The following is a 26246-nucleotide window of genomic DNA, read 5'->3' as shown; positions in this document are numbered from 1 at the left end:
GCAAATCCACTAGGGGGGGTTTTCAAAGGAAAGAAAGTTTCTTTTCCACCATCAAAGCTCCTATTTCAACTGAAATCCCCAAGTTCAGAAAGGAGGATTTCAGAAAGTTCTGTTTCAAATTAGTGCCACAAGGTAACGGAGAGGTTTCGATGACAGTATTAAAGCGATAGTGTATCCATCAATGCAACAGTTTATGTTAAGAGAAAAGTTTCAGCAGCCTGACAGTACTCATTTGCAACACTGGCAGTCCAATAACTCGGTTATCCCCTTCAGTTCCACATCTCTTCACAATAGGAGGAAGATTCTCTAGCACACTGAACCAAAACATTTATTTCTTCACTCTTTTTCAATTTCTAGAAACACACAGTCTATTAATGCCCCTTCTTACTTCTTTCAAAATCTCTTTAACGCTTCAGCCCGCATCGGGTTCTTTGCTTTGCTCCGATTAGCAGGACCGGAAGGCGGACTTCCTGTTACTCGCCTCCCGTTTTCAGCCGAAATAGACAAATTTAAGTTAATCCTTAATCAGTACTTTGGTACCCCTTACTCACGGGTAGATTGCAGCCAATCTCGATGTTTTTCAAGAAGAAAGGTCGGCGCTCATCAGCAACAGCAGCGCGGCTTCACTTCCGCGAAAAGAGCGATGAACTCACAGCGCCGCTCCCCCGTTCACGATCCGGAGCCTCTTACGAGGTCCCTTCCTCGCTTCTGGGGGGGCTTCTGGCACCCGCCGAGTCCCACGGCCACAGGCTCGCTCTGCCTGCGGTTTATCTGGATGGGTCTCCGCTTCGCTGTAGCGGAGGACCCTTTTTCGCGGAGCCCCTCTTCACTGAGTAAAGAGGACCGCCATTGCCGTTTTGCGCCGCCTCCGGAAGCCCCCATTTTTTATGTGATATTTACAGGGAGAGGAGGGTGGGAGATAAATTTGGGCTGCGTCAAAGTATATTTTCCTCATTCAAAAGGAATGTTCTGAAATTCTTTGTGAATAGTTTCCTGATTAGTGGATAAAAAGTTGGTGAATTGGGGTAAATAAATGTTTGTTCAGATGTTTCATATTACTTAGGTCATGTTGGATTTATGCTTTAGGGTAACAATTCTTTTAAGATTCAAATTTTATCCTGTGGCTGATACTGATTAAAACTAAGTGCAGTAGACAAAGATTGCTTGTGTAACATCCAGTTAACTAAAGACTTGTTCTGATTTAGCCTCTTTCTCTTTGAGCTTTTGGAAATATTCTTATGGGAGTATAAATACAAACTGTTAAGGCTTTGGTTGCATTTGGATCCATGAACAGTATATGAGAAGCCTGCTACCTTTTCCTGTCAGATCACTATGGGGAGGAGAGGGCACCAATTCCCAACATAGGAACAGTTGATATAGAATAGTTTGGATACAGTTGGACACCAGTTTGAATCAAGATGGTGGACTGAATCGTTCAAAACTAAACTGATTTTAACTACTGATTTGAAAACTGCACTGTTTTTTTGGTTTCTTGGAATTCCACCAGGTATAAAGCTGCTAGCATCTAATTAATTAATTAATTAATTAATAGCTGGCATATTCTGGTAGGGCTGAAACCCTGGAGATCTGCTGCTGCTCACTTATAGACAATATTGAGCAAGACAGACCAATGGTCTAATTCTGTCTAAGGCAGCTTCCTATTATCCATTACATTGGAACAAATCTAAAATGATATAATTAGATTATCTTCTTAATGTTCCCTTAGAGCAAAAGTAGGAAACATTTTCTATGGGAAAAATCTGTCAGAGACTGCATCTCATGATGGTCACAGCCAGAGCAAAAAGTGGACAGAATTTACAACACTGTATAGTTTCTCTCTCTCCCTTTCTCCGCATCCAAAATTAGGCTGATGGTCCTACCACAGCTTTATAGCCGTGCAGTGTCTAGAAACTTAACTAAGGAGAATTGCCAGACAGGTAAAAAAACCCCCAAACATTTGTCCACTGGTAAATAGTCTAATGGAAAAGACTAATGCACTAATATAATAGTAATGAAGTATTAGTGTTGATAGCCACTTATACACCTGCACTGAGAATGGACAGAGTATTAAGTTTTCAACAAGCATCTTAAGTTTTGTCCACAACAATCTGCATTATACACGCATTTCTGATTATTCAGTAGCCTAGTTGGCATGTGACACCAAGCCGCAGCTTGTATTTCCATGATTTGGATAATAAACCATGATTAAACCTCAAGTTATCATTGACTAGTGATGCTGACTCACAGCTGCAGGTTCCCCCTCAACCTTATTGGCAAGGAGAGATGTCCAGAAGATGGCTATGTTGTAGTTTCTACTTTACTTGCAGCTCTACAGATTTTGGATGAGGCTGGCTTGCAATACAATAATTAATGAGTGTTGAGTTAACGTAAAGCAAGCTTTACAAACTATGAATTACCAGCATGGTTTGTGGCTTATAAACCATGGTTAAGCCACTGGACCATGTTTGGGTGATCAAGGGAACCATAAGTAAGCATTACCTATGAACTAGACCAGGGGTTCATGGCATCGAGAACTGGGTTGGAATGATTCCAAATATATTAATAGGCACTTTAACACACACATTTACTTAAGAAATTCAGTACCATGCTGGACAGTGTAGTTATGACTTCATCAAGTTAGCATGTTTTATACTACATGTGGTTAGTGGTTAGATATAAAAGACGTGTTCCTATTCACAGGAAGAAATGTCACACAATGCATGAAGAAGTAAAGGAGAAAACCAAGGTTTTTATTTAATTATTTTGTGGGCGGGGGGCATTTGTTTCATTTTTAAAAGGCTTGAAGAAGTTGGTAATTAAACCTCCCTGGCAAGTGTCAGCTGCTGCCTTTTAGAAGTGGTTTATTAATATGAACAAGAAAATGTCTTGAATTGAACAACTATACAACTTGGGATAGAAATGCAACGGAACTTCCAGCAGCTATTATATCTTTTTGCACTTTGTTTGTTGGGCTCTGTGATATATGAATTGGAATGAAATCCTTAATCAGTGTTGCCTGTTCAGCATTATTGGTCTGCTAATATGAATGACAGAACAGTAATACTGAGCTCCATTCATGATACAGCATGTCTGTCTTCAGTAAGCAATAACTACACTCTGCAACATGGAACCTTTTTTGATCTCCCTTTACTGATGAGAGTGGACTTTGCTCCTTCCTAAACACTTAAAAATTTGGCGCCTCTTCTACAGAGGAAGCCATTAGCAGCTCTGTCAACAGGCCTTCACAGGAGGAAGCCAAATTCAGGAAAAGGGCAGCTAGAAAGACCACAAGGAACATATTTTGATAAATTATTTTGGTTTGCATGGGTGCATCTGCACAGGCCTGAAAAACACAGAAGCTTATTTTAACTAATAGAATAATAAGCCATCCCGATTTCATCAAAAACATTTGCATAGTAGGTCAGTGACCTATAAGAACTCAAGGAAAAACAAAAAAGGTCATGTTTAAATAGACCAGAGGATTTAAAACCACAATTCCTATGCTTCCAGACCAAGGATTACAGTTGTGAATGAAGAAAGCACAGCATAGAACTAAAGCTTCTGGAACTATTACTTTAGTTGTTTCTGTATATTCTTTGCTTAAACAATTTTGTAGTTCTGTGACATGTATGTTAATGTTTGTACTTCTAAATGCATTAGTGGAATGTGAGGTCCTCTTTATTTGCACCCTCTTCTGTCTTGACTATCACATAAAAGCACAGGATGGTATCCAGCTGGTATCCTGAGGCATACTGCCTCCAACAGCAAAGGTAAAACATAGCCATGATGGCTAGTAGCCACAGATGACCTCATCTGCATTAGGATACTTACAAAGGGCTATTTGAAAGCCTTGTGGTTTGCTTCAAAATTTCAGTAACAGAGAGTTTCAAACGAAAGCATCATCTGGTGTTACTATGATGCCAGGTGATTGACAGGTGGATGGCCCTTCCCACTTGCCAACTCTGGCCTGCTAGAAGTGTGGGACATAAAGATATGACCTCTGGTCAGAAAATGTCCCCCACCCCTGATTTAAAGCCATCCAAATTGGTGGTCATCATTCCCACTTGCGGGAGCTGATTTCATCTTTAAACTCTGCATTGTGTGAAGAAATACTTTATTATTTTATCTTCCCCAAGTCTTCCAGCATTCAGCTTATTTGGATGTTTCTGAGTTCTAGTGCTTTGAAAGAAGAAGAAGAAAAAATTCTCTATCCACTTTCACCGCACCGTACATATGTTTATACAGTGGTACCTCGGGTTAAGTACTTAATTTGTTCCGGAGGTCCATACTTAACTTGAAACTGTTCTTAACCTGAAGCACCACTTTAGCTAATGGGGCCTCCTGCTGCTGCCGCACTGCCAGAGCACAATTTCTGTTCTCATCCCGAAGCAAAGTTCTTAACCTGAAGCACACTTTCTGGGTTAGCGGAGTATGTAACCTAAAGCGTATGTAACCTGAGGTACCACTGTACACCTCTATCACTCATGTTTTCTCAATACTAGAAAGCTCCAAACATTGGAACCTTTCCTCAAAGGGGAGTTGCTCCAGTCCCTTGATCATCTTGGTTGCCCTGTTCAGAGCATTTCCTACATTATTTTTGAAGTGAGGTGACCAAAATTGTACACAGTATTCCAAGTGTGGTCACAGCATAGATTTGTAGAGCCACAGTTCTATTTTCAATTCCTTCCTAATGATCCCTAGGATGGAATTCACTTTTTTCACAGTTGCAATGAATCGGGTATCCACTACAATCCCAAGGCTGTTCCTTATCAGCCACCACCCATTTAGAAACCATAAGCATATATGTGGAATATATTTTTTATGCCCCAGCATGCACCACTTGACACCTGTTTACATTGAAATTGCATTTGCCATTTTACTATCCATTCACCAAGTCCAGAGAGGTAATATTTGGAGATCTTTACCATCCCATTTTGCTTTAACCGCCCTGTACAATTTCATGTTGTCAGCAAACTTGGCTCCCTCTCTGCTCACCCCTAACTCTGCAGCACTCTTAAAGAGAGCTTAATGAGAGTTTAGCTGTGTCACCTTTTCTTAGGTATATTTTCAACCCTGTTGTTAACATAGCAAGGACACACCTTTAGGTGTGATCGTAGCTGCATTGCCTGTCATGGTTGAATGACATTTTTTCTTGTTGGGACAGAAAATATGTCAAGAAAGGTGGATGCCTTTAAAATAGCCTACAGTTTCTCAATAAATCTTCGTAGATGATTTTGTTTCCTGGCTAGATGCAAGAGTAAAGTACGTTTGTTAGTTTATTTATATTTAAGATTCCTTCTCCACCCTTCATTATAAAGAGTATCCTGACAAATGATGGGCAAAGTCCATCAATAATGAGCCTATTCAGCTCTCATTGACCAATGGTATTGTCACTCCTCTCTACTCAGTAGTATTTATGTTCATCTTTGCTTTGTTTACTCTCATTCGCTCTCCAGATATTAACTAAAATCTGCAGCAGCTGCTCCTGTTTCACATGAAAATTTGAGTTGGCTGTTATTATGGCATGAGAATGCTGGAATAGTTTATCCAATTACAGTCTTGGCAACAGTGTGTCGCATTGTCTGCGTCTGTGGGGTTGAATTGAACAGTGTCCCCTACAGTTAGTGGGTTCCGAGCTAGTTCAGATGTACAGTATTGTGCAACCAGGTTTACACTATGTAAACAAATTTTTAAGAGCCATTGGGCTCAATCTCTCTGCTGTGATATGCCATGGCAAACCACAGAAGGAGAAAGGCACAAGAACTTACTGGTTCTTAAAAGTATATTCATTGTTGAGAATGAAGCCCCTTGATAAATACCTGGAGCCTGACCTTTAGCCTTTGACTGGACATCAGAGCAGCACCCTCTGCTTTCTGTACTTCAGATTCCTGCGTCTCCATCTTCAAGTTCTTCTGACTTCTGGGAGACACATCACAGGAACACAGGAAGCTGCCTTATGCAGAGTCAAATCATTGGTCTATCTAGCAGACTGACTGTACTTCTACAGGATTCCAGACAAGGGACCTTTTCAGCCTTTCTTGGAAATGCCAGGGATCGAACCTGGAACCTCCTGTATGCAAAACAGATGCACTACCACTGAGTTTATATATATATATGTGTGTGTGTGTGTGTGTGTGTGTGTGTAAAGAAAATGGAAAGTTTTATAAAATTTAACAACCCAGCTAATAAAACACTTGGAAGATATAAAAGAATCACAGGGTATAATTAACAGGTTGGCCATTTTTATTATTGTTTTAAGTGATCATCTGTCCTACAGTTGAAAGTAAAAACAGATTTGTGAGGTACACCTAAAAATCTATTTTGCTTGAGCGAGAGATCTAAATGAGGGTGAGGATGTTAGGATTCTTGCTCTGTGTTTGCAGTCATGGGATTGTTTTCTATCACATGGTGGTGTATGTTTTCATTCCACATAGTGGGAAGGGATAGAGACAGAATTTTTTTTACTGTGTTCTGTGATGTGGGACTATTGTCCTGTCCCCCCCTTTGCTGTCTGATGAGAAAGAGGAAGGAGCTAATTCAGAATGCTCTTAGTGTATTATATGCAAATAAAGTAGATTAGCCAAAATGCTGAGCTACTGAGTTTGTTACGTGAACCACTAATACTCTGCAGGTTCCATAAGCGTGCTGATGCCTTTTGGTATCAGTCGCTGTGATGTTTGGGCTGGAGAAAGCTTTTGAAGCTCCCGAATGACCGACCAGGAGGAAGAGAACATGCCAGTCGGGCATGTGTCTCTGCCAGGGTCCTACACACGAGTAGGACGATCCTAACAGATGACTTATACAGAACTAAGAAATTGCATAATTCGCTTTCTAAGTGGATTCTCTTTTAGAAGCAAATAAGAGTTGACAATTATAACTGCTAAAATACCTTTACAAATAGAGTTTAATTGGCCAAATGATCAAAGCAATCAAGTTCTGAACAAAACATTAGGTATGTTTTTGTTAATGGATTTCCAACATAAGGGGTTAGCAGTAATATGTCAGTTATTTGAATATATTTGTGTTATTCATATTGTGGTTTTTCTGTTTATATAATGTCTGATATACTTGCCATTTAAAACTTGATTCTTCCTGTAGTTGAAAGGAAGATAAGTCTCAGACTCTTGCTCTACCATAGAACTATTTGGTTCAAACCAGCTATGCAGTAGCTAGTGCTGAACAGATCAAAACTTGCCACTGTGTGTTAACAAGCCGTCAGATTTGCAAGCATATAAAATAAAACTGCATTTTAAAAAATCTAGTATGGGGACAGATTTGGGTAGTCACAAGGACCATGATGAAAATAGTAGGGGAATGCTAAAGATAATTCCAAAGCAAATCGGTAAGGAATATCAGAGTAGAGTTCCTGTGCTTCTGTACTCTGATAGAACTCCACTGAGGTCAAAGAAGAAGTGAAGTTAAATGCATTAATACAATTAATGTGCATGCTTTTTTGTTGTTTAAATAGAAGCTGCTGGGAAGTAACTCTAATTATGTGAGCTTCACTTGAAATGTAAATAGCTTTGGAGAAGCAACTTATTATCGGTCCCCACTCTCCATGGTCCTGAGATAGCACAGGCTTCCCAGCAGCTACTATTTACAGAACAAAAAAAATGTATGTTAATTGCATTCACATAATTAATGTCACGTCTAGCTTGACCTTAATGCCATGTCTGGTTTGGGATTGCATAAGGGAAACAGAAAATGTTGCTAAAATGTTCTAGCTCTCCAGTTTAGTTTAATTTATGTAGTAGAGTGATCTTGGGGCAGACCACCACAACATAACAGTAAAATACAATCAACACCTGTTACTGACAGATCAATTTGTCATGTACACCCAATATATTCAGAAACCCTATTTAAAAGCCTGGGGGAAGAGAACGTGCCTTCTGGTGGTGCCAGGAAATAGATAGAGGAGGAATCATCATGAGGAGGGAGGGTATTCCACAACTGGGGTGCCATTACTGGAATATTCTCTGGCACATCATAGATCTCCTAACCTCAGTTAGTGTTGGGACAGTAAGAAGGAAGTGCTAGCCCAGGCATAGGCAAATTTGGCCCTCCAAATGTTTTGGGAGTACAACTCCTATAATCCCTAGCTAACAGGACCAGTGGTCAGGGATGGTGGGAATTGTAATCTCAAAACATCTGGAGGGCCAAGTTTGCCTATGGCCGTCTTAGCCCACCACCAAAGACCAAACAAGGCTTCATGGGTATCTTGATTATTAGTATAATGATTGATACCTACCTCTGCTTTTGGTAGATTTTGGTTGAGTACATGAGAAACTATGGATATGGGCCTCTGGCTGTCAGGCTCAGTTCAGTGTTGAGGCCTGCATCCAGAACCCTCACAGCTTACACCACTGGTCCTCCTAACCTGGCTGGTCAGACCCTCTCTGTTTCTGAGTCGTGGCAAGTGCTTTTATTTTGGTTCATGAAAGTTATCAAGAATATATCATATTTAAATATATGTAAGCCATATGAAGATACTAGTGACACAATGTTTTGATAATGCTTATTGGATATGACACAAGTTATCAATTGACCTGGACTTTCAGAGTTAAAGGTTTCTTCAGAAGCAGATTAAATGTCAGAAACAGATTCTAGGGAGGAAGAAAATTTAAGTATATATTTTAAGTATTGTTTTCACATTTCACTCAGGCCATGTATAAGACAATATAATCCTTTCTTGTGTATATAGAGAGAAAGATGTCCCAAGGAAAAGGAAGGCAGTATCTTATTACGACCTGTAGTCTACTTTGGGAAGAGGAAGAAAGGGTCAGGTGGATCAGGAATTCACCCATGGTCCCTTAACCATGTAGGACTCTGTCTTGTAGTGGCCAGCCAATGTGATCGGCTCCTTTCTACTTCATCTGAGCCTTGTTTCCATATTCAAACACTTCCTCTCCTATGGTCTCCTATAGAATGGGAGCTGGGTTCACAACCTTTTTTTATTCAGGAAGGTAGCCGTGTTGGTCTGATGCAGTTGAAATTAAAAAAATAAATAAATTGTCCAGTAGCACCTTAGAGACCAACTAAGGTGCTACTGGACAATTTTTTAATTTATTTCAACTGTTTTTTATGTTTTCCTTCAGTGCCTATGTTCAATAAACCATGTGTTAAATTCAGAGTAGCACTAAACAGATTGCATTCATTGCTTTTCCTTTAGAACTTAGTGAAATAAAAATTTTCCTTGTTCAGAAAACTTTATTGAAAATGTTGTCTATAAACATATTTTGCATAAAGAATCCAAATATAAACAGATGTAGTCTTCCAGTATATTTTTATTTTGCTCACATTAATAGTACAGTGGTACCTCTGGATATGAACAGGATCTGTTCCGGAGCCCTGTTCACATCCTGAAGCAAATGCAACCCACGTCCACGGGTTGCGATTGACCACTTCCGCACATGCGTGTGACGTCAATTTGACCGTCTGCGTGAACGGCGAAACCCGGAAGTAACACGTTCCGTTACTTCGGAGTTGCCACGGAGTGCAACCCGAAAGCACTCAACCTGAAGCAACTTCAACCCGAGGTATGACTGTAATCTAGTACTTTTCTAAGCAATAGCTAGCAATTTATACAAAATAATATACAAAATAACTAGCTGATGTACAAAATGGTTGGCGTTGGATGGTTCATTTTACACACTAATTGTTATTAGCTAAATTCACACATTAACTGTAACATATATAGAAAAAAATGCAGCTGACACAAATAAATTTGATTAGCTCATATAACTTGAGCAAAACTAAACAATGACAAAGTTACACCCAAATGTTCCCAATAATAAATCTCAGCTTTATGTCTAAAAGAAAGCATTGCTGGCCCAGCTGCTAAATTCCACATCTCTTTTGAAAAGCTGGTGGATTAGAAGCTAAGGAACACAAAATATTATAACATTTTTTTTGTTACTGTTAAGGATACTAACACAAACATGGGCTGCCCTTCCTCAATCACACTCCCAGCTTGTTAACTGATACTGTATATTAATGTATTTTGTTTTCTTCTGTTAGATCCTATTAAGGTTGTGATGTACTTAGATGAAGTGCCCAGGATAGTGTATAGAAATTATATCTGTGGAATCTTGTTATCAGGGAGAGAACAGTGATGAGGTGATGCTGGTTCCTAGAGCCTCGACTTTCTTAAGGTCCTATGTGTAAAGAGAGAATAACTGTGGCTTTAGTCCTGCTGCATCTGTGGGTTTCAGCAGTTATCTAAGGGCTTAGTATGAGTGATTTTCACAAATCTCAAATCAGTCATAAAGTGTAACTGGTGTGTCTAAAGAAGCTCTTGGAGTTTGTACTATATGGCTCACTTCTTCTGCATAGGGTTTTTAAATGAACCATAACATAGGAAATTAAAGGCTGCAAAAGAAATAGTTTGGTAATATAACAAAGGAGCAAGAATATAAATGGTATGCCTATTTCAGAACCTAGATGCTTAGTGGAAAGAGAACTGTCTTTTTATACACTATGTGCTATTCTGCCTGCAACTGAATAAATCCGGACTTGAGCATCGTAGCATGCTCTGATGTAACTCCTTGGAAATGGAACAAAAAGGAAAGAAGTGTTTGGAGTAATGGAACAAGCACAATGTAATTGTAGATGGTGAAAACTATACTGCAGATGTGAATACAGTGATAGATACGAACAATGCTGGAATTGGATCCTTCAAGATCTCCAATATATCTTAGCACGGTATAAATGAGGGCATCTTTAAAGTTTCAAAAAAGCAGGGTTTCCATACTTAGAAACCAGTTGTAATTAGTAGTGTGTGATCCTGGGTTTGCTTCAAAAGCCATGTGGGTTTTCAAATTTTCCTGTTGAATACTCAAAAAACCTGGAGTTTTCAGTTCAACAGGATCCCTCTCTTTGCCCTCTGTCATATATTCTTGGGATAGGAGTGTGGCAACAGGCAGAGAAAGGCTTCTTAGACACAAAAGTTAAAATTTGAAAAGAAAGCTTGAGTTCAAGGTTTACTGCAACTGTCCCCGTCCCCCCAAAGATCAGACTCTTAAAAAAAACAAACCCTGAAAGATTCTGTGTGTAGACTACCATTTGCAAACCTTTATTGTTCATAACATTTGCTGTCCTGGAAGAGTCTCCAAATAATCTTTGTTAACTTTGGTCTTTCTTTATTTAGGCGGCTGAACAGAAATAAACTTCAAGTTCTTCCAGAGCTGCTTTTTCAGAACACGCTGAAACTGACCAGACTGTAAGTATAGTTTTTATTTTTGGCATAGTATAAGTGCTTTGTTTGGTTCTTTAGTCAGCAATTTTGGCTGTGAGGTTTTGGTATGATGCCTTCTTGAAGTGGATTTTGAGCTGTGTCTTGGTTTATTGTACAAACTCTTTGCTGAAAAACATATTCGAGTAACAAATTTGAGAAACATTTCCTTCTCCTTTTACTGGTGCTGTAGATTTATTTAGAAATTGAAGGTTGCTGATGTTACAACTCCTTTTCAACATATTTTATACAGGAGGAGTCTGAGAAGTTGGTAACCACAAAGAGAGTGGTTTTGGTATATTCACGCTGTGATTACAGCTGTGCTGTAATCACTTACGTTTCTTGATGGAAATATCTCTTATGTCTCTGTGATGATTGTCATTTGTCACGTGTCTTGAAATATTTGCAAGATATGGGTTAACTTGAATTTAAGCAAGAATGGTCAAGCCATTGAATTTTAGCCTCGCCTAACTTAAATTTACAGTACAGTGATTTATAAGAGAAATGGGAAAAGCAGCCCTAGTGAGGGGATGGGAAGGTGTGGCGGATTCTTTACCACATGGAAAGCCCTGCTGGCTGCTGCGGCCAGAGGGAATGGGATGGGGAAGGGACGGAACGGAATGGAACGGGACAGGACGGGATGCACACATTGTTTTCTTCTAGTGAAGCTAAGCCAGCTCCAGACGGGGGGAAGGGCACAACATCCCCCAGGAAATCCACAGAGTTTCCCAAAGCAACCAGGATCCTACCTCTCAGCCTGCCCAGAAACACTCTTTTTCAGGGTATTTTCACAGTCTACGACTGGTGGTAGCTTACTGTCCGCTTGAGTGGAGCAGAAGTCTCTCCTGTGGCAGAACAGTCCCACTCCCCACAGCACCCTGGTCAGCAGTGATATACTCTTCTGACAGGGACTAGTGGAGAGGTGATTGGGCACCATCCTCCCCAGTCATTAGCACTAGGTGTGGGGTGGTTAGGATAGATGTGTTGGAACATTTCCTGCCCCCGACATTCTGAAAGACTTTACTCTGATAGCTCACATACAAAAAGGTTTTTTCTAGGTTTGCAAAAGAATCCCATTCACTATAAAAGCTTAAATTAAAAATGCTGTTGATAATCTGGCAGTCACAGCATATGCATGGCTCTCAGAATATTAATAGACCTAGCAATCAGCCAGCATTCAGCATTCACCTTTTTCCTGTCCTCTATGCCAGTCAATAAGTTGATCTTTTGTTTCTAGCCAAAGTTAACAATAGCAAAGATGATAAAGGTTGTTTGAAAAATGCCAGGTATTTCCTACAAGAAGATAAGTTCATTTTCACAAAAAAATGTGAAGTTAAGCTTTGCAAATATTTTTACTGTACAAGAATGAAGCACTAAAAGGTAACAACTCTCTTGTCTACTGAGACAAAGTTTCCCTGGATTTTAGTGTCAACTCCTTCAAACATGGGCTTTTCATTACTCATACTTCCAGTAGCTATTTAATTAAGAACTTCAAATTTTCAAATGTAGCTGAATGCAAATATGTTGTGCCTTGGTATTTTCTCCAGCAACTTACATAACTATGAGGAAGGTATGCATCCTCTGAAGGTATAAATGAAACAAATAAACCACTTGGACAGCTCTGTAAAAGCCAAAGTTATAAGGAAGCAATCAAATTATAGTATCTTTCAGTACAGAATATGTCTGCAACATCTATAATTATTTCTATGGTCCTTTGTAACATCTGTTTGATATTACTGGTAGGAATATACAGGAGAATCAACCTTAAAATGGAACAAGCATCTTGTTAAAGGAGTTTGATGCATGCCTTATTCTATCCTTTCTTGCCAGGAGGAGGAGTCTGGAGTTCATACATTGCATGTTTGCTTTTTCTTCCAAGGTCATTTTATTAAAGTTTTATGATACTTTACTTATACTTTCCTGCCCCCAATATAAAAGGCAAAGCATTTTTAAAAGGTCAGGAAGAAGAGGGAGAGCAGAGGGAGATAGAAATGTCTGAATTGAGGTACTTGTAACTGAATCACTTCTGTTTCAATCTATACCACTTCTAGAAAATGATTCTTGAAATAGACATTCAGATCGCTGAATCCACATATAAGTAATAAAGAAGTTAGTGGGCTAGACAGTGTTCATTGTTTAGTTATGTGATCAAAACAAAGTTAACATTTATGATTTCCATCTAACAATGGATATCAAGTTTCATTGATATTTGAAAAACCAAAACTTGTACCTTGAACAGTTGAGCCCTGCCAACCATACAACTTGTGGGAAGACTAGTAAGCTTTTCTCCTTGCACATACTTCCTCCTTGGGAAATGTTCAAATTGTTTTTCTGGTTTTTTTGGTGGTGATGGTGAGCCATCAACAAGCATCAGTTTGAACTTAACAGTTCCTTCTGAATGACTGCATCAAGTTTTAATTACTATATCAGGCTAACAGAACATCTGTATATGATGTATTGTTGTTTGTACCAGCACGAGCATAGCAGCAGTGGCAGACTTTGGGCTTTAAAATTCCAGTGGCAACCTGTACAATGCCAAAGTTCAGTACACACAACTCCTCTCACCTTCCATTGGTCATCATTTTTGTGACGCCTCCTGCAGTGCCCTCTCAGCTTTGTGCCCAATGCGGGTGAACTGGTTGTGCTCCCCTAAATCTGCCTCTGGCAGCAACAAGAAGCTCAGAGGACTTTTGTGAAAGGAGGCAGGATCCTCTGAGGCCTTTACTTGGTTTCCTTAAGTTTAGCAGCGTAATACCAGAACTACTGTGTCAACATCCTTCTTCATCTTGGTTTTGGCCAGGTTATGGGAATTTGATGGAACCTAAATAGTAAAGGATGGCATGAAATTTCTTAAAGTAGGTAGCAATTACTTTAAAACAAATAAAAAACTCCAATAAAACTAGCAAGATAAAATTGGAAAATTATGTTAAAACTGAATAAAAATTACCCCATAAACCTTCCTTTTAGAAAGCTAGCTCCAAACAAGCCCAAGACCTTCAAACCCAACAAGAGCTAGAAGAGGAATAAATAGACTATGCAGAAAAACAGGAGGTCCTTCCTTTAAATTAGCGGTGAGCTGAAACAATTGATTTAGTTTTGCTCTTCTTATTTTTTTTAAGAGCATTTCTAATTTCAAACATGCATTTCCAATCAAGTGCCCCCTTGAAATGATGTCTATTAAACATTGTCCTGGTTATTAGAAGGAAATGCACAAAAGCCTGTCAAGACTATTATTTCTAAAGGCCCCAGAAAACTGTAGGAAAGATCTAACTTCTAGCACCTTGGGAACAAGAAGCTTGTCTCTCCCATAACTTGTCTCTGGAAAGCTCCTTGGCTCAAATGACGCACAGAGGCACTTTTACATACCCTGTTATATCTCTCCCCTTTGTATCTACTTTTAACGTTACAATAAAGCAAAAAAGAAATTTATTCTGAAGCCTAGTTGTGTACTTGTTGTGAACGTGGTGGGACAGGGCTGTTCCTAATATCTGTGCCCTAACTGCTTAGGGCTAAATATATAAAAACAGCACCTTGAAGTGTGCCTTGACATTACTTGGGATCTGATGCAGACGAGAGCCTTTTTCGCACTGTGCAGTTATTTAGAGAGAGAAAGCTAACCTTGTGAGGCAAGTGCCTTGTGAGAATGTGCCCTTAAATTAAAGGTCCCCTCTCATGTGAGAGCAGGCGCAAGTGGCTCACCTTGTAAATGAGCTCAAATGATTAAGCACTGCCAGGGCAAAATGAACATGACCATATTAAGCAGAGGTTGCTATGGTTTTGGCTCATTCAGGAATTGCGGCTTTACTGTGTACAGATCCCAGCAGGTCTGCTCAGAAGATGGTAAATAATTACAAGGAACACCAGTTCTCCTGGGGGCACTTCAGGTTTGAAAGGATGTTCACTAGGTCAGAGGTGAGAACTACAGACTGCTGAGAGGCTCTTGTACCATTTATCAAGCTGGAGCTATTTTTATTGCTTGCATTGCGTGCTGACTCTAAATGGCATAATTTGAACAAAATCATGTCTGGAAAAGTGACTCTGGTTGCAAATCCTTATGGCACCTTTCGGTTCAGTCTACTCCAAGTGAGGCAGAGGGCTCTGTTTATTTTCTTGAAGTATGAAAGGAACGTTAACAAATGATCTGAAATGAGTAGGAAACAAATGAGGGGATGTCAGAAAGTGAATAATCGAGGTTCCATCCTGGATTTCCAGTCTCCCCTGTGTGAAGTTAGCTACTCAAAACTAATACATGTGCAGATGTTTCCCTTTTTTTCTAATGTGGCAAAATGGAAAGAGAAGCAACAGTGAATGTAAAGGGATAATCATGAGTTTCAAATAGACTGGTTGATTTTGTTTTGTGTATTTTTTTTTTTTAAAAACCAACAAAACACCACTGATAACTAACAAAGATTTTGTTGTATAGGAAATGTCTTCACAACGTTCAGAAAGAGAACTCTTAATTCTCTTAACAGAACAGAACAAAAAATATTTTTTCTCTTTTTGTCTTCTTCTTCTGCCCAATTAGTGGTTAGAATTTTCTTCTGAAAATCATAGACTTAATGTAGATACCAGATTGTGCAGTAACTGAAAGCAAGTGTAAGCTGTTCATAGACTGTAGCACTGGTACAAGGATACTTGGGCTTAAATCTCCACACAGATGAATTCATAGACTTGTGTAGCATCAAACACAGGTTTTCCAGTGAACATACACATGTCCATGCACACCAGCCAATCCTGTAACAGGTGTTTTCAAACATCTATTTGTATGAATACCATTCATTTTCCCATGTGCATTTAAACCAAAAATTAAGTGTGCACTTGTGCATTTGTAATGTGCTCTTCTGTCCTTGGTAGCTAGTCAAAATATGTGTTTGCTATTGACCTAGCCCTTGCTTCTAGGGGCAAGGTAATTCTTTTTTAAAAAATAAAATAAAATATAAGAAACATGTAATATTCTGAAATATACAACAATGCATGATAATACCAAATCCCAGGTGCAGGTGAGGAGAAGGATTTCCATTTTCCATTTTTTTACATTCCTCTGACATTTAGTTCAGTTTTGGGACTGTCCTTAAAAGTAGCAGGAACTTAATTTTGAGGCCATGCTGATCTTTGAAGGTGTTTGAGCGCCTTCAAGTAAGTTCCTGTACTGCTCTCTAGTTCTGAGCATGCTCCTTTCCCTGGAGGCTGGCATGTGCTTTTTTGTGTGTGTGGGGTGGTTGGTTTTTTTGACCTAGTGCTGACTTCAGAGAGGCTCAGAAAATAGTTTCATTGCTTCCTGAATCTCTCAGAGGCTCACTGTGAAGTCTGGGACAGTTCTTGTCTATTTCCGGGCTCTTCGAGAAGGGCAGAAGCTCTTGCCAGAATGGTGTTGTTTTTTTAATGGCCTTACCAATGGTAAGCTGCCCAGAGCATTTATGCACTCTAGGCTAACTACTTATTACTCTAAGAAATATCACTTATTTGTGCTTAGATAAAATTTGATATTCCTATATAGTTGCCTTGAATTTGTTTGAGGGAGGGAAGAAGACACAAATGTAATAAATAATTTGCTATTTGGTAACCTGAACACTAGTTTTCTGGGGTGTGTGTGGATTTTATCTTTCTTTAATAGATTGGCATTTAAATATTACCAGGCATCATTTTGGAAAGTCCTACACACCACCAATACCTATAACCTGAACAAATATTGATCAGTTTTATACAGTCGTACCTTGGTTCTTGAACGTAATCCGTTCTGGAAGTCCGTTTGACTCCCGAAACATTTGAAAACTAAGGAACGTCTTCTGGTTGGCTGCAGGAGCTTCCTGCACTCAAGCGGAGGCAGCGTTGGACATTTGGCTTCTGAAAAACATTCAAAAACTGGAACACTCACTTCTGGGTTTTCAGCGTTTGGGAACCGAAACGTATGAGTACCAAGGCATTCGAGAACCAAGGTACGACTGTATTTTGAAAGTTTCTACAAATATTGGTCAGTGGAACATGTACTCAAAACAGTATATAGCCCCAGATAAAAAACAAAACACCATTCTAAGCATGCTGTGAATGGAATGGGGGTGTGGAGTGTACTTCACAAGGGACTTTCCAGAAAATGGGGAAACCCGTGTGCCATCTACGTTTCTGTTGCTTCATGTGAATTTTACACTGTAGTTTGTAATACCAGTAATTTGTGTGAGGAAAGGACGTAATCACTTGTGCAAGGGAACTATTCTACACCAGTAATATATATATATATATTGTCTGGTATCATGTTGTTTCCAGGAGGCTCATACAGTAGAATATTTTATTTGAAGTGAATGCAGGGGAAGAAATTTAATATCATTGATACATGAAAAACTCAGACAAATTTCTGCCTGTTTGTTATGATATACATTTGGATGAAAATAGCTGCAAAATACAAATTTAGTACTAAAAATGTAGAAGATAGCCATGCTAGATTGCTTTATAGTATATAGCAAGGAATCTGAAGCTGGCTAAGAAAGCTTCTAGTATATCCAATTTAGTATGTCTGCACTATTTGCAGAGCTTTGCGTGTAAGATGTGAATGAACTTCATAGCCAGATTCAACATAGGCCACAAGAGAGACATCCATCACTGTGACTAGAACCAGCTGAAAGCACAATCTCAGACTGTTGCCTGATAATGGATTTCTTCAAACCAAGGACCTGAAAGCAGTTTAGTTCAGAAAGCATCCAGAAAATAATTTCTGAAGATAGGAAAAAGGCCTATTTGCAGTTGATGGTGAATTTCCATCTTATAATAGCATGTAAAAAAATATGTGGATAAAAGATGTTTGCTAATCATTTCCTAAAATGTGTTCACTCTAAAATGCTTTTGTTTCTGTCAACAAGTGGAGCATATATATTGTTACTAACTTCAGCCAAAAGAAGTTGAATGTTTCACAGTGGTTAGTACTAGCCATGGTCTGTTGTCTTAAGGTGACAGATGTACAATGAAACCATGTTTTACATACTTACTGCACACCTAATTCCACATCCTGATTTGCAAACTAATCCCCTAACCTTCATTTAGGTGATGTAATACTTAGCTATGTGTCAGGGGACTGCCATCGGAACAGGGAAGGGAGGCAGAGGGGTCGTTGGGATACAGGGAACCTCTGAAAATCTTGTGAAGCAGTTCCTCTTCCTGCGGTGGAGAAAGCCACACCTCCTGTGGGGAAGAGGGGAAGGGACCAGAGGATGCTGCTGGGAGCCCCAGCGCCGCACCTTGTCAGTCTGAGGGTGGGGAAAGCCACACCTCCAGGGGAAAGGAGGGGAAAGGGCTAGAGGATGCTGCTAGGAGCCTCAGCACTGCTCCTTGCCAGGCTGGCCAGGAGGGAAACATGCCTCTTCCTTCGCCCACCTTGCGCAGAGGGTTAAAACTCAAAGAAGGAAGGAAATGGCTAGGGGTGACTAAGTTCTTATGTTGGGGGAGAACCTGGAAGGGACCACTCCTGGATTCTGCTAGCGATTGAGGCAGACATGAACTTGTGGTTCTGCACTGTAAATAGTTTTGCACCAAATAAAACCTGTAAAAGACAGGTCAGAGTCCTGCCTGGTTACTCATGAGCAACCACCACTGCCATCTGACACAATGGTTAAAGAAAATAAACCATAGATAACATGTCTGCACAAAACCTTAATTTATTGTATAGCCATTTTATATTGCAAATCAGCTGTTCAGATTCCAGATGATTAGGAAACTGCAAAATCATAAGTCTTCTACTGAAATCTAAAGAATAACATAGGGAAGCTAGCTATGCCATTTTAAACAGTTCAGCTATAGCAAGGATTAAGAAAATTGGGAATTGCAAGTTCTCACATAAGCAGGCCTTAAAGGTAAAGGTACCCCTGCCCGTACGGGCCAGTCTTGACAGACTCTAGGGTTGTGCGCTCATCTCACTCTAGAGCAGTGTTTCCCAACCAGTGTTCCGCGGCACACTAGTGTGCCGCGAGACGTTGCCTGGTGTGCCGTGGGAGGGAGGCGGGCGAGTCGGGCGGCGAGAGGCAGGGCGGCGGTGGCGAGCACACGCGGGGCGGCAAGCGAGCTCCCTCCCACATCCCATCGCTGCTCACTTCGGCCGGCCTACTGGGCTGTCGCAGGCGGAAGGCCTGCGCATGCGCGAGGTTTTCGCGCCTTCGGGATTCCCTTCACGCCTTCCTCCTCCCGGGTCCTTGAGAGCGCGGGAAGCGGCAGCGCGAGACCGGCGTTGAGACAAAAACGCAAAGTTCCATTCAGGGCTCCCCTTTTGCCACATCGTCTCACAGTTTGGAAGATAGCAGCTCTCCAAATTAATAGTCCTCTTTGAATAGGCGGGGCCTGAGCGTTCCACCAATTTAGGCCTCCTGCCGGGATGTGATATGGCTCCACCTTCCTCAAGGTGGTTCTGCTTTTAAATATTTTCCACCCTGTCACCATGAGGACTAGCGACTTCTTTTCGTAAAATATAAAATCGCTGCTCCTTGCTCTCGTGAGACTGTGTGTTTTAATTCGAAAAGGGTGTTCCGTGTACATTTGTACCAAACAGGCCCAGGTTGCGCACTGAATAAAGTATTTAATAATTTTTCATATTTCTGTTTACTTACTATTTCATAATAAAGTAATTATAAAATACTATCTTTGTGTTTATTTGATTCCTATTAAAGAGAGTTACTTTATATATAGTCAATATAGGCACAGAGTTAATTTTTTAAACATTTTCTAATGGTGGTGTGCCTCGAGATTTTTTTCATGAAACAAGTGTGCCTTTGCCCAAAAAAGGTTGGGAAACACTGCTCTAGAGGCCGGGAGCCAGCGCTGTCCGCAGACACTTCCAGGTCACGTGGCCAGCATGACGAAGCTGCTCTGGCGAGCCAGAGCAGCACACAGAAACGCCGTTTACCTTCCCGCTAGTAAACGGTCCCTATTTATCTACTTGCACCCAGGGGTGCTTTCGAACTGCTAGGTTGGCAGGCGCTGGGACCGAGCAACAGGAGTGCACCCCGCCGCGGGGATTCGAACCGCCGACCATGCGATCGGCAAGTCCTAGGCGCTGAGGTTTTACCCACAGCGCCACCCGCGTCCCTTAGGAATCCTGTATTAATGCAGTTGTGAGCTAATAGTTGATTTTCACATGTCCTTCTTATGTATGACTATTTTGGGGATCAAGAAGTAAATGGTCTACCAACTATTATAAGTTTGATGGATGTGTCCATGTGTGCAACTTGTGATTAACAGCATAGCAGGTCAGTTTAGCAGCTGCCTCTTTTCTTATTTATATTAAGCTCCTTATTTGTGGCTTTAAAACACTTCCTAAATCCTCATCCACCCCCATCCTTTTCACAACCCTTGGAGAAAACTGAGTAGATCATTCCTCATAGCTAAATCTAGGAAGCATCAACTCAAGTTGTTCTTGACTTCAGGGAGATTTGTTTTGACAGAATTTGAGAGTACTGTACCTGCATAGTGTTTGCTTGCTCACTGTAGCCCTCTTGAAAATGATTGAGGAGGTAGAACATGGATATTAACATGTAGTATATAATTGTTTCCTGTTCCTGTTTTATCTGTAAGCTGCCTTGAGTCCTGTGTCTGGGAACAAATGCTGAGGAAGAAGTTTGTGTAGCTGAAGATGTTATGTCAGTTCCACACTGGTTTATAGGTCAATAAATATACTTGTTGCTACATAAACTGAGTTTGGAATGTGTCTGTAATTCTAGAAATGACTGTTCCCATAATTTTGTTTAGGGGAAAATATTCCAATAGGGTGGCTGTGGAAGATGTTGGGTTAATAACTGTGTGTGGGTATGTATGTATGTATGTATGTATAGATGATAGATAGATATGCTATCTGTCTGTCTGTCTATCTATCATCTATCTATCTATCTATCTATCATCTATCTATCTATCATCATCATCATCTATCTATATCTATCATCTATCTATCTATCTATCCCCAAAGAAGGTACAAATATACCCTGATGAAACATCAGTGATTGTTTATTTCCTGAGTAAATTCACCTTTCTGTGACAGCACATAAAAGGCTATTTCTAATAGTTCATTCCCTCCTTCTCTTGTCCTTCCATAGAAACTTCTGATGATGGAATTAGTACATGCTGTGGTTTTGTGATTGGCTCTTAGGTAACTGATGGGGGGAAATTGTGTGAAACACAATTCAAAAGACTTTCTGGTAGTTGATTGATTAAAGGACTTTGTAGTTGGTGAACTAAATAGGCAAGTTTTCATATTAAATATATATTTGCACTGCAAAAAAAAAATAAAACAAAAAACTATGGAATGATCCCCACTACAGTACTGATAAACAAGAGATTGCCAATAAAATTACCATTGAAAAGTAAAACTATTTAAATGCTTTAGCTAATGTACCCTACCTCTTGACTTTTTGATTTGGTAGGATCAAGTCTCAGTGTCCTTGCTTTCTCTTTTTGTCCCATAGATGTGTTTTAAGAGATTCATTTGGGAACCTTCTTAACAATGTGTGAATGAATTGTTAGATAAAACTGCATAAAGAAAATAAATTATGTCAGAAAGTTAAGTGCCATTTCTGGCATGTGATCTGAGTGCTACTTAAATGGAACAGACAGCATTTCTTCCAGAGACACTGATCTGCTAATCCTAATTTGACTAATCCAGAGAAATAAAAGGATGGTGTTTTTCTGTTTTTTTAAACTATTGTGAATTGGTTGTCTGCCAGGGCTCAAATTGAACTGTAAAATCATGGATACCTCATTTATATAAGCAATTGAGAGTTTTATAATAAACATGGGGAAGCTTTTATAAGCAATTACATTTTATCTTTGCTTCAAGGGTGAGTTTTTAAGTGGAATGCCTGTATTTTTATGCATGTTGTGCACTGCTTTGGGGGTTCTGGTTGGAAAGCCCAAAAGAGATCTTAATAAATAAATAAATAAATAACATTTGCATCATAAACAGTGGTAGATTTATAGGTATGCACAGTATGTGCAGAATTAGGGTCCCATGTGGCTGATGGGCACCCAAGTTGTTAGTAAACATTGTTAATTGACAGGCTACTTTTGAAACATGATTACAAATAATAACATGCTATTGTTGATTTATAGTATTTTAGTTTGTTGTATTGTTTCCTCTCCTCATTTCCCCTTCTCCCCAGTGAAAGTCAGTGGAGGCTGATCCATCCAGAAAACCAGGACTTAGGTCTACCAAGTGAATTGTGAAGGAATTTTTTAAAAAAGTTTCCCTCAAAATCTGAAAGCCACACTATTTTCCTCCCAACACATCCCGCTACAATTCATTTCAAAGTAGAGAGAGTCCTAGATACTTTTCTGTCAGTCTCCTATTGTCTGACCAGTCAGTTATCTGTACTACTCAGTCTTGGTCCAAATGTAATGCTATGTCTGGGAGTTCCCACCCATCTGTCTTGGGGACGAGTTGGAACAGGACACTGCGATATTAAATCTCTGTGTTAATGGAGCTCCTGGGTCTTATCCCTGCTTGTGCAGTTTTTCCTTCGCCCCTGTTGTCCTGATGGCAACCCAGCCACATTAGCAGATCTATTCTGGTAGATCCAGGAGCCAATACATCTGTTCTGAACATGCTCAGAGCTGTTTCCAAAAACCATATTGTTTGCTTTTATTATTAATACTTTCTCTATTGTGTGAGTGAACTCCATTGGACCCACTGTAAGAATTATATTATGATCTCCTGATTCTTAGACCTAACTTCAGGCAAGACATGGCTCAGGTGAAGCTGAGGCAAGAGGTTGGGGGATAACAGAAGCCCACAACCAAAACTCCCAAAGAGAGATCCAGTTTGGTTTGCTCAGAGCAAGGAGTAACTGAGATGCGGGAGCCATTATAGAATGAGAGATTATTGCCCTTCCCACTCTGGCTGGTTGGTTGTCAGTCTGATTTCCCTGTTGGTTACAGCTGGATGTTCACGCACCATCTGAATCCTTCTCTCACAATATCCTGGTGCTTGGTATCAGGACTCAGGATTAGATACAGGTTCTCTGCCTCTTATGGTTTTGCACTATAACAAATGCATCATGAAGACTATCATATATACTATCAAATGAAACCTAAAGGTGGGTGATTACCTGAGGGAGAGGACCTTGTCAGCTGTGGTATGCTATTTTTGAAAATCTCTCACCCAGGAGGCTCACCTGATGCCTACTTTGCTATCCTTTTGGTGCCTGCAAAGACCTTCTTTAATTCTCTCAGGCCTTTTAAGTGTTAATAATGTGATGGTTTGACTGTTGCAGCTTTGTGCACAGCTTTAACTTTTTAGTCATCATCATTTTACTGCTGTATTTTATTTTTTAATTGTATAATTTCACTCATTGTTTGAAACTGCCCTGCGAGTATATTGAAGGGTGGTGTAGAGATTGACATAACCAAACAAACAAACAAACAAATAAATAAATAGGGGCTTTTCTACATGTTGTTATTGTTGTAGGGGCGTCCCATTGTTAGGTTGGAATTTCCAGCAGTAAATACACCAATGTGAACATCATACCTGTGTATACACACATATCTTCCAGCACTAGGACTTGAGCTTCAGCTTAATTCTCAAATGCTTGCGCTCCTTCCTATTTGTCTGCTTTTGGTGGGATAGTTTCTCTCCTGATCAAAGTCACTTAATGATACTATGCCGCAGTGGACATGAAGAAATAGCTGAGTTGTCCCACAGCATCTCTTAGCAAGGTTGGAGTGTGTAGCATGGGGAGTGTCTAGTGGAAAAGTGCCATGATTGACAATCAAGAATACAGCAAATAGCTTTGGCGTGGCTTGGTAACTGAATCAGACAAGGTAAGCAGCAGGAGAATTTCAGCTATGTCGTGGGAAATGGCCTTGGCTAGTTCTCTGATTAGCAGTGGAGTGCAAATCTCTTGGGTCACTGCCAGGGTTCAGGAGAGCAAAGCACTGCTGGGATGTCAAATTGCTGCCATATTTCATTCACGGGGTGGGGGGGGGGAAGAGTTGACTGTTTGATTACAGCTTATTGATGTTAGGGGCATGCCATCATTACAGCACTCTTAAAGCATTCACAGAAATTACTGGAGAGCTGTGAGCAAATAAGTACATTTCCATTTGACAGAAGAAGAAAAATCAACAACTTTGCCTTATTTTATTCAAATATTGTTTTAATGGGCATTGCTTTAGAATCTTAGAGCAGTGGGAACAATACGAGCATTAGTTTGAAAGACAAAATCTTGGCTAAGAGCTGCGAGGTGCCTTCAGAGGATGCAGAATAGTTCTTAACACCCATCTTTTCATTATCATAAATTATCCGTATTGTGGGCATGATAAGAGAAACTGGCAATTAGACTAATCTATTGTAATATTTATTATTACAATTATGAAACCACATTTCGTAAATGAATTCATTACAGTGGAACCTTGGGTTGCGAACGTGTTCCATGCGGAAAGCACATTCGCAACTCATAGCGCTGTGTCTGTGCACGAGCGGGTCCTGATTCAGTGCTTCTGTGCATGCACAAAGCGCGATTTAGTATTTCTGCGCATGCGCGAGCGCTGAAACCCGGAAGTAACCCGTTCCGGTACTTCCGGGTTCAGCGTGGTGCACAACCCGAAATCGCGTAGCCTGAAGCGTCTCTAACCCAATGTACCACTGTATTTTAAAATAATAAAACAGTTCAAGACAATATAAACTTTTAACAACAACAAAAAACCTGAGTTAGAATAACAGGAACAACAAATGGAAGGCTTTCTTTAAAAAGAAGAGCTTAACCTTTCCTTGAATATTTTCAAAAAAATGAATATAGGCATCACTGGAAAAGGAATTCTGCAAAACCCAGTATGGCAATAGCCAATCCCCCCTCTTTTCCCAGGCCCAATAGAGGATTGAGAACAGAGACTCTTCAAGCAACCTAAGGACATGAGATGGTCACTCTGTAAGAAAAGATGTATAGGCTTGATTCCACACTGTTTAGAGATCTAAAGGTTAAAGACCAGTACGTTGTATTATTCCAGAAGCAAACTGGTGGCACTGCAGAACCAAAAGACTGAAGTTACACAATCACAATATTTAGTACACATCAAACAGGGTTCTGTATCCATCAAAGCTTTCAGAGGTTCTACAAGGGCAGATTAACAAAGAGCAGCTAATAAGGCCACCAAACCCCTCCTTTCCAGATAAGGATTCACCTGATAAATCAGGTAAATTAAGTTTTAGACACTGCTGTTAACTTGCATCTAGAAGTTTTCTAAGTTCTAAGCATGGCTATACCACTGACTAGATATACTAATGGGGGACTCACTTCATCATAAACTATTCCAGCCATTTGTGGATCATAGAAAGTACGTATGATTATGATGCCAGTTCTTTACATAGCCAGTTGAATTTGGCTGCATGACAGCATCACAGAGGGCAAACAAAGCAAATTGAGTGTGAGGGCAATTTTAAAGTTAGTATTTTAGGTTCCGTTCCATTGATCTTAGTTCCAATGTATGATTGAAAATAATGGCCAGATTGCATTTTGCTAAAGCCTGAATTATGGTCATTTTCCTTCTGAAAACCTTGTGCTTTTTCTTCTCTCCATGGTCTTGTAGATCACTGCACTGGTCTTTTCTCATATCCAGCTTGGTGTCATCACTTTAAAGACTGTACCCTTGAGTATTCTTCCTGTACCACCAATTTTTATTTAGAATTCCAACTGCTCTGGGAAAGTGTGAAAATATAGCATCATGCTGCTTTGTCACTCCATCAAGACACTCTTGTGTGAAGAGCTCACACTGAGACGTTGTCAACATACTGTAATGCTGGTAAAATGATGTTTGTTTAGCTTCTGTTGTCCTGATGGCTGTTGTTTGCCTGACAAGGTTTTTTGTAAGTGTGCTGGCAGTAGGCAGACAAAGGAACAAATAGTTTATATAGATCCCTACTTAAATATAGGACACGTTAGGCTACAAATGCAAACCGGCTCTATAAAGAATTTTCATGATAAATGGCTGCCTGACCAATATAAAATTACTACATAGAACTTGTATAATATTGTATCCCAGTCTACTTCTCTCCAGA

The 26246-nt window shown here is 40.0% G+C and overlaps 1 protein-coding gene and 1 long non-coding RNA gene across 3 annotated transcripts in view; one reads left to right on the top strand and one right to left on the bottom strand.

Annotated features, from left to right (window-relative positions):
• Positions 1-26246, top strand: part of SLIT3 (slit guidance ligand 3) — a 396000-nt gene that overhangs the window by 40822 nt on the left and 328932 nt on the right. For both annotated transcript variants that reach the window (XM_081899114.1, XM_081899113.1), the window contains exon 4: positions 11147-11218. In XM_081899114.1, the coding sequence (XP_081755240.1) occupies positions 11147-11218 (72 nt within the window). The remainder of the gene's footprint in view (positions 1-11146; positions 11219-26246) is intronic.
• LOC309363150 overlaps positions 1-26246 on the bottom strand; it is a 413995-nt gene that overhangs the window by 71604 nt on the left and 316145 nt on the right. The gene's annotated exons all lie outside the window — the stretch shown is intronic.

Source organism: Podarcis melisellensis (genome assembly GCF_964234715.1).
Source record: "Podarcis melisellensis genome assembly, chromosome: 2".
Classification (NCBI taxonomy): domain Eukaryota; kingdom Metazoa; phylum Chordata; class Lepidosauria; order Squamata; family Lacertidae; genus Podarcis; species Podarcis melisellensis.
This window is presented reverse-complemented; position numbering and strand designations above follow the sequence as displayed.